General features: G+C 58.0%; 1 protein-coding gene across 1 annotated transcript; it reads left to right on the forward strand.

Annotated features, from left to right (window-relative positions):
* Positions 1–1,046: 1,046 nt before the first annotated feature.
* On the forward strand, positions 1,047–4,332 carry LOC112111724 (perilipin-3-like). The gene is made up of 6 exons (XM_026655071.1): positions 1,047–1,212; positions 1,953–2,029; positions 2,648–2,927; positions 3,281–3,468; positions 3,642–3,845; positions 3,937–4,332. Exons 1-6 carry the CDS (start codon positions 1,047–1,049, stop codon positions 4,330–4,332), a joined length of 1,311 nt encoding a protein of 436 aa, XP_026510856.1.
* Positions 4,333–8,987: the final 4,655 nt, after the last annotated feature.

Here is an 8,987-nt window from a genome sequence, read left to right on the forward strand (position 1 = left end):
CTCTGGGAGGGAGTTTGGGTGCGGGCTCTGGGCTGGGACAGGGGTGGAGGAGTGGGGGTGGGGGGTGGGCTCTGGGAGGGAGTTTGGGTATGGGGTGTGGGCTCTGGGCTGGGGCAGGGGTGAAGGAGTGGGGGCGGGAGGCGGGCTTGGGAGGGAGTTTGTGTGCGGGCTCTAGGCTAGGGCAGGGGGTGGGGGGGAGAAGTGGGGGTGGGCCCTGGGAGGGAGTTTGGGTATGGGCTCTGGGCTGGGGTGGAGGAGTGGGGGCAGGGGGCAGGCTCTGGGCTAGGGCAGGGGGTTGGAGTGTGGGAGAGGGTGAGGGGGGCAGTGCTTACCTTGGGTGGCTCCCGAAAGTGACCTGCACACCCCTCTGGCAGCGGCTCCTAGGCGGAGGGGCCAGAAGGTCTTTTCACGCCACTGCCCACAGGCACTGCCCCCGCAGCTCCCATTGGCCGCAGTCCCCGGCCAATGGGAGCTGTGGAGTCAGCGCTCGGGGCGCGGGCAGCACGTGGAGACTCCCCCCGGGCCGTAGGGCCATTCCAGCCGCTTCCGGGAGTGGCGTGGAGCAAGGCCGGGCAGGAAGCTGTCTTAGCCCTGCTGCGCTGCTGGCGGTGACGGCTGGGGCCCGCCGGGCCCTTTTAAATCGCCCGGGGCAGCAGGCGGGGCTGGGAGACGCTCCGGGGCAGGTGCGCGGGGGTGGCAGGCGGAGCCGGGGGAGAGACGCATTGGTGGAGCCGGGCCCACGGGACATGAATATTCCTGGAGCACGGACACCACAGGCCCATATAACCTGCCGCCCCTGGGCCCACCGTGGGGATGGGCAGCGGCCCAAGGCACCCCGCCCGTGTACAGAAGGGAGAGCCCATTCACACCCCTAGACACAGTGCAGCGGGAAGGGCCTTTCGCTCTCTCCCTGCAGTGCCGCAGGGGCAGAAAGCCCAGAGCCGTTCCCCCGGGGTTGGAATGGGAGCTGGTGCAAGCCGATCCTTTTTCCTTAACCCCCGTGGCTATTTTCCTGGGTTTAGTTTGCAGTGAACAGGGTGGTCAGCATGCCCTTGGTCGCCTCCGTTTACGAGCTGGCCCCTGATGACTCCATGCAAGACAGCTGCCCCACCACCGAACCCACCTGCAAGCGGGCCGAGAAAGAAGCGGCGCTCGGGGCCGCTGCAGCCGTCTCTCCTGCCCAGCTGGCTGCAGCTGACTGGGGACCTCAGAGTGAGTCGTGGGTCGGCGGCCGGAGCTTGGGGAGTAGGCGGGGAACCCGAGGGTGAAGCTGGCGATTACAGCCGCTGGGAGACGCCGGATTGGTTTTGATCCTTTCCCTCAAGCATTCTTGCACCGGGAGCTCCCAGGAATCGGGGCCGTTGCTGGTCTTCATGTAGAAGGCCAGTCTCTGGCTAGTCCGGCCGTGCAGCTGTTCTTAGCACGCTGGCTCGAGGACAGCCAGCGTGGGGATGTCTCCCCGAGCTGGACCGGGTCTGATGGGGGCGCTCTCCGTTCGCCTGTCACACTCTGTCATGGATAGGGGCTCAGCGCCAGTCCCTGGGGAACAGCTGTTGGGGGAGAGGAAATTCCACAGCTTGCAGGATATTCACATTCCCTTTGGGAGCTTCCCGAGAGATCACAGGCTGGGGAGCTGGAGGCAGGGCTGGAACTCAGCCTGTCTTGCCCCAGGAAGTCAAGCACCAGTTCACGTCGCCTCTCTGGGCCTCAGAGAAGGGGAAATGGAAAGGGGACAGTGACACTGGCCCATCTGCAGGGGACACACGCTGAGCCGGGGGGGTGAAAACCTCAGGGCAAGTGCTCCATGTGGATTGATCGTCATTTAAAGCACAGACGGTGCCGCATGCTCCATCTTCGCAGACACGGCCGCCCCGCAGCCTAGGCCCGATCCCTCGGCGTCTGCCCAGTGCTCCACAACGGCTCATTAACCACCCCGCTGTCTGTCCCAACAGCTGGGCCAGCCAAGGAGACCAGGAGCAAGGGGCTGGCTAAAGGGAAGCTGCCAGCCCCTCCGCAGCCACCCAAGCAGGTAACCATCTCTGCCTCCGCAGCCTTCTTGGGAAGGGCATCTCCCACCGAGAGACGAACCCAGCCCAGGCGCGGGGAACCTTGCGGGCGACCCGCCGTTGGAACGGCCAGTCGCTGAGTGCCATGGCAATGCTAGAACACTGACTGCTGTGAAGAGCGGCTCACTAGCTGCCTGTCTGGTATTTACGTGGCCTCCTTTTCCCTAGTCTCTGAGCACTTCACACTCTTTATCCAACCCCCGCCCCGAGGCAGGGCTGTTACCCCATTGTACAGATGGGGAACGGAGGCACGGGCAGGCTAAGTGACTTGCCCGAGGTCACGCAGGGAGTCAGTGGCAGAGCAGGGAATTCAACCCACAGGTGCCCTAACCATTGGACCATCCTTCCTCGTAGGCCCAGGATCTGCTTGGAAGGAAGCTTACACTGGTCAGTCGGGGGATCTCAGACATGGAGGCAGCAGCGGGAGCCCCCCTTGCCTAGGCAGGAGGGTTGTTAGTGTCCTGGTGTGAAGGCCTCCCCAGGATTAGCTGGGGGAACTTGCCCTTCTGACCCAGTGTCCTCTCCCTCCTCTGAGTCACCGCCAGGTCTCTCTCCCTGACCCCAGCTACTCCTGCTTCCAGGTGGTGACAGACACAACAGAGCCGGTCTCTTACAAAGAGACAGAGGCCACGCCGGCGCAAGCAAAGGGCGCGGGAACCAGCAGTGACCCCAAGGCGGCCCGGGCCAACAATCCGAGCCATCCCCACTTCGGGGGTAGCACCCGAACAGCCATGACCAACAGCCTACGCAGCCTCATGAGCTCTAGAGTGGGTCAGCTCTTCCTCCGCAGCGTGGACAGAGCGCTGGACAAGTCGGAAGAGCTGATGAATCGGTATCTGCCCCTGACGGAGAAGGAGCTAGGTGAGAAGCTGCCCGAAGCACCGCTCTTCTCGGGGGTGCTATAAAAGGGCTGAGTCCCCCAGATCTTAGCACACACACCCCAATGTCCCCCTCACCTGCACTAGGTGTCACCCCTTGTACTTATCACTCCTGCAGCAGGCGGTCTCTGGACCTGCTTCCCCAAGGAACTCATTAAACAAGTTTCCTATTTACCTCCTGGGAAGTTGTATAGGCCCAGATCCTCCAAGGTACAGTATTTGGGCTCCAAACTTCCATTGAGATCAATGGCACTGAGGGACAGAAATACCTGTGAGGCTCCAGACCATAGTTCCCGCCTCCTCCTTAATGTGGTGTCCACCTCTCTCTCTCTCCAGCTGCACTCACAATGGAGGGGCTGGACGCCTCCGCAGCAGAACACCGCAAGAAGGGCTGCTTTGTGCGGCTGGGGTCCCTGTCCACCAGTCTGCGGAACCGGGCCTTCATGCTGATCCTGAACAAGCTGAGACAGACCAGGCAGAATACTCACGAGAACCTCTCTCAGCTCCACCAGACTATCGACCTGGTAAGAACACCCCCGGCCCTCTCCTCGGCCTGCAAACTGTGCCGCCTGGGAGCCGCGTGGCCTCGGACTCCGCCGGATCGCTGTTATCGCCCCTCCCCGTCCAGCCTCCCTCTCTGCTCTTGGTCAGCTCACGGTGTCCAGCCTGACTCCACGGTGCTTTCTCCACCCTGCAGATTGAACACATCCAGCAAGAGAAGAAGCTTCCGAGCAGCAAGGAGAAACTGCACGGGATGTGGGAACAGTGGAGCCAGAAGCAGGAAGTGGGCCTCCAGACCAAGCCAGGGGGCAGCACGGACAGCGGCACCCCAGCCAGCAGCAGCACGGATCACAACTCCCAAGCCAGCCGCAGCAAGGACAGCGGCTCCAGGCAGCTCCAGGTATCTTCACTAGAAACAGGGTCTAAGCCAGCGACGGCGGCGTCCAGGCAAACCTCACGTCACTAACTCTTCCTTTGCTGTCTCACGGCAGGTGGAGTCCAAGACCTTGGAGATGTCCCGTAGCCTGACGCAGCAGCTGCAAGCTACGTACCTGAACCTCTTGTCCAATGTCAGAGGCCTTCCCGCACATCTCCAGGAAAAGATGCAGCAAGTGCATCAGAACATGGCGGAGCTGCACGGGTACTTCTCCTCCGCCAACTCCTTCCAGGATTTGTCCGGCAACGTCCTAAACCAGAGCCGGGAGAAGGTGGCCAACGCTTGGGAGGCCTTGGATGAAGTGATGGATTTTTTGTTGCAGAACCCTCCTGTAACGTGGCTTGTGGAATCCTTGGTTTCCCTTGAAGGGGAGCTGCTGGAGACAGAGGAGAAGCCGGATATATTGAAAGTCCTGAAACACTACGAGCCGCAGGACTGCAAAGATGACTAGCTAGTCAGCTTCCACCGTCAGACCAACCAAACCCTTTGAGCAGACAGAGACCTAACCCTAAACCTCTACTAGGAGCTTTGGTTTTACTCTAGCCCTCGTGGGATGCACCCTAAATGTGACAACCCCCCCCCCCAAGTTAAATAGCAATATCCAATAAACGGATGGCTTTGTCTTCCACGCAGCCCAGATCTCTTCCAAGCCAAGACAGCTGGCACTAGTTAGCTGGCTTCCTGTTCGTTGCAATTAACGAAACACCTAACTAATTCTCTCTTCAGTGCCCTTACCTTACATGTTTGTCCTTGGCACAGTTCTATTCCTAAATGGTAACGCTCCTGGGATGAGTTACGGTAGGTTATTTCACCGAAGAAGGTGGGAGGGTAAGTAGTTGGCTCTCAGGTAGAGGAGAAGCTCTGCCTTTTATGAGCGAGCACCCTAGTCTTACCATTAAACTTGACTTCAAATGTGGATGTGCTGCGATCTCAGCCACCGCTGGCCTGGAACCCAGGAACTCCCCACCACCGGTTTGGGACAGGAAGCGATGAATACCATAACTAAGCAAGATCACGGAGAGCATTTATTTTTAGAAGGTTCTGGAATTTGGCCAGGACAGCAAGATTAACTACCTCTTTTCTCTGTGTCCGGGGGCCATGAGCTCTCAGAGGAACAATGTCCTCGCTAAAAGACAGCCCCACCCACGTACATTTTGACGTCAACCTGGGGCATTGACACGGTCATGACTTCCAGAGAAGAGCGTCACCCACTGAATTAGCAACAGCCGCACTTCCTCCAGCCCAGGGGTGTCCAGGGGAGGGGGCCCATTCACATTCCCTTCTAGCTCGCTCCTGCTTAGCTCTGAGAGCTCTGCCAGTGGGTGGTTGATTTCCCACAACGTCAAGGAGATTCATCAGGCTAAGGATGGACCAAAGCTCGGATGGCCTAATCACCCTGAAATACACACACAAAAACGAGGGGTCTCGGATTCCCCTCACCTGTCTCCTTGGGGCTGGGGAGCTTCCCCAACCAGCTAGACAGGGCAAGCAGCAGCCCCCACTCTCATTTTCCCTGTGCCCACCACAGTCTCCTGCCCAAAGTCCCTCCCCCTTTGCTCTGTTATCCCCCATGTTCCCTCCCCCACACCCTCTTAGTCTGCTTCGTGCCCCCAATTTCCTCTAATTGCTGTTTCCTGCCTAGCTCCACACCTGCGGCCTCCCTGCTGCCCGCAGGGCCAGTCTCTGCATCCACCTTTCCTCTGCCAGAGCCTCGCACCGCGATGAAGGCGCCATCTTGCCTGAGGGCGGCCTGACTTCCCCCCTGTTGACATTACGGGAAGACGGTAGCCACCGTTACCGGGGGTCAGCCTCACTTTTGCCTACCAAGGTTAAGTGGCTATAGAGGCTGTCGTGCTGGCTTCAGACCTATTGACATGAAGGCGCGATGGTGGCCATTTTGGCTAAGGGCAAAATTTCAGCAGGAGGCCGAAACCAAGGCGAACCCTTTAAAAGCCACCCAAACATCAGGAGGGCTGGCAACATTTCTACCCTCCCCCCGCATTCCAGCTGAGTTCCCAGCCCCCAGCCAATTTCATTTCAGCTACCCACCTCCAACAGATGCCCTTCATCTTACACCCCGCTCCCCCCATCACAGCCCTTCAGACAAATCCCCCACCTCCCTCACACCCCACACTGTCCCTAGCACATAGCCCCCCATCATCAAAGTAACTGAGCACCTCACAATCCCCCCCCAAACCCGTCGGGCAGGGCAGTGCTGTTACCCCCACGGTGGAGATGGGGAACCGGAGCGGCGAGAGGCTAAGCCAGTCTCAGCAGGAGCCTGGGGCAGATCAGGGACTTGGACCCCTGGTCTCTCAGGACTGAGGCTGGCACTCTAACCACTGGGCCAGCCTTCCTCCCTAGACGGGGGGAGACGGCTTTGCAGCTGTTTGTAAGGAGGGGAAGGCCGAGGGAGCGACGCGGTGTGGATCAATGGAGTCTCACCAGCCCCAGGAAATGCAGTGGAGGATCACTAAGGTGATCACTAGGCCTAAGGGCTGCTCTAACTACAGCAGGCCCGGGCAGGCCCCTTCTAGCTCCTAGAATACAGGGTGTACCAAGATGGCTTGATATCACCTTTAACCCCCACCCCGAGCATAGGAGCTGAGTAACTACAAATCACACCCTAGTGGTGAAACTCACCCCCATGTAGCTCACCAGTGAATTTGGGCCATTCTTTGCAAAACACGATTGCTGAGGTCTAGTGCTCTGCCATATGCCCCCAACCCTTACACAGTAACTCGTCGGCTCCCCCACCTAAGGGGCAGGGCCGGTGCAAGGAAGTTTCGTGCCCTAGGTGAAACTTCCACCTTGTGCACCCCCCCCCAGCCCTGCGGCAGCTCCCCAATACCCTCCCGCTCCCCCGCAGCAGCTCCCCCCCTGCCCTGAGGCTCCCCCCCCGGGGAGCCGTGTGGCAGCTCCCCACCTCAGCTCACCTCTGCTCTGCCTCCTCCCCGAGCACGCCGCCCCTGCTCTAATTCTCCTCCCCTCCCAGGTTTGCGGCGCCAAACAGCTGATTGGCGCTGCAAGCCTGGGAGGCGGGAGAAGTGGAGCGGCGACCATGCGCTCGGGGAGGGGGTGTAGAAACGCTGTAAAAAAAATTGGGGGCACCGCTTTTTGGCGCCCCCAAATCTTGGCGCCCTAGGCAACCGCCTAGTTCGCCTTAATGGTAGCACCGGCCCTGCAAAGGGGAGAGAATTGGCAAAGCAGGACTCCAGCCATGGTACACCGCACAGTGCACGGACACGCTTGTGGTGAGTATGTGCAGCGCTGACACAGGGGGCCAGGTTAGCACATTCACGAGCGATACACTAACTGCAGCGGCGTCACACCGACGTCACATGCGTCAGGCCAGCACATCCTTTAGCCCTGCTCCACACTGACACTACCTGGTTGCAATGGGCCCTGAGGAAAGACGAGGGCAGTAAGTCTTAGAACTAGGCATCCCTCTGATTAACAATCTCAAGCCTTGCAAGACAAAGTGGTGGTGTGGGCGAGGGACCAGCCTGAGACTCAGAAGGGCTGGGTTCAATTCCTGGCTTGACCACAGATTTTCTGTGCCCTTGGCCACATCACTTAACTTCTCCGGGCCTCTCCCCCTTGTAAAGGGGAGATGATGCTTTTCTGCCCTTCGTCTTGTCTGTTTCTAGACTGAGCAGACAGCACTGTCTCTAAGGCCATGGCTACACTACGAGGAGAAAAGCCACGCAGCGTAGCTGCTGTTTGTCAGTAGAAGAGAGCTCTCCTGCCGACAAAAAATGTTCACCCCCCACGAGCAGCAGCGGTTTTGTCGACAGCAGAGTGCTCCTGCCGACAAAGTACTGTTCACACCGGCGCTTTTAATTGGTCAAACTTTTGTCGTTTGGAGGGGTGGGTGTGTTTTTTTTAAACACCCCGGAACAACCAAAGTTTTGCCGACAAAGTGCCAGTGTAGACAAAGCCTTGGTCTGTGCAGCACCCAGCATGATAGGGCCCTGGCTCTTTGGTAGAGCCTGTAGGGACACCCATAATACAAACCACCAAGCCGTGCTCCCTACATACTGGGTTTGAGACGAACGCACTCTGCAAACCGTGGCCCGTAAATAACGCCCCGACGCTGGCTGCAGGCAGCGTTTAAATGTAGTGGGTAAAAAGAGTCACGCTGGTTTATTTCGATTCTGTTTCTAAAAGTTTACCGTGCAGCGCACCAGCGAGGAATATAAAACCGGAGTTAAGCTGCAGCTTCTGGAGGTTGGGGGGGTTGATTTGGAACAAGCTACCTTAGTGGCCTGTTAAGTGCCGCCTTGTTCTGCAATTCATCTGCCTGCAGTGCAAAGGAGACATAGTCAGAACACTCATCTTCCTTTTCAGATGGACAAGTCTTTATTTTACATATACAAAAGCTTAAGATCCTTCCGAAACACATCAAAACCTAAAGATTTTTCCTATTCCTGCTGACTGAGATGAAGCCCTCAGGCTGTCGTTATTTATAAGCAACGGTCTTTTTCAAGTGGATTTTAAATAAAAGCAGCCAGTGGCAGCCCTCAAAGAAGCATGACAATGCAATGCTCCATTCTCACACTTCAGTTCGCTGGTGGAATGATACAGCCTCTGGCTTTAAGTGTTCTGGGGGCTGCAGGAGATGTCGTCCCCACATGATTCTGGGGCTTCAGAGCAGTAGGGACCTGGGAGGGCTAATGGGCTGGAGATTTCTAGTTAAAAGGTCGTGATAAACATGCCCTGCAAAGTGCGGTTACACCACGGTAGTCACTGGAAATAAAGCAGGATCTGTATTCAGTGCTGGCATACCACGTTTCCAAGCCAGAGCTCTGCTGGCTTTTCACCCACACCAAGTTTTGGCCCTGAAGAACCAGCACAGCTATGGGACCATGCGCTGGAGTCAACTGGGTCATGCAGAATAGCTGCAATCCAACGGCAGAATCTCCAGGTCTGGGGAGGACAGAAAGAATCCAGGTGATTGTCATATCCCCGCTGGAGCGGGCAGGACCACCCCATCGCCTCTGGCTTGTAAAACGGGCCAGGCTGGAGCTGGTGCTGCAGGGCGACGAAACGTGGGAGCCCTTGGGTGTTATTTTTACAGTCACATTCCCGAGTCTAACCGCACTT

The sequence above is a fragment of the Terrapene carolina genome, unplaced genomic scaffold (genome assembly GCF_002925995.2).
Source record: "Terrapene carolina triunguis isolate 2854851 unplaced genomic scaffold, T_m_triunguis-2.0 Scaffold194, whole genome shotgun sequence".
Taxonomy (NCBI): Eukaryota; Metazoa; Chordata; order Testudines; family Emydidae; genus Terrapene; species Terrapene triunguis.

What these genes read in the sequence shown, in the direction of transcription:
- LOC112111724 (XM_026655071.1), top strand. Translation starts at nt 1,047, where the DNA reads ATGCCCTTGGTCGCCTCCGTTTACGAGCTGGCCCCTGATGACTCCATG. An exon ending in TCCACCAGACTATCGACCTG is followed by an intron (nt 3,469 to 3,641) that starts GTAAGAACACCC and finishes TCCACCCTGCAG; the next exon opens with ATTGAACACATCCAGCAAGA. An exon ending in GCGGCTCCAGGCAGCTCCAG is followed by an intron (nt 3,846 to 3,936) that starts GTATCTTCACTA and finishes GTCTCACGGCAG; the next exon opens with GTGGAGTCCAAGACCTTGGA.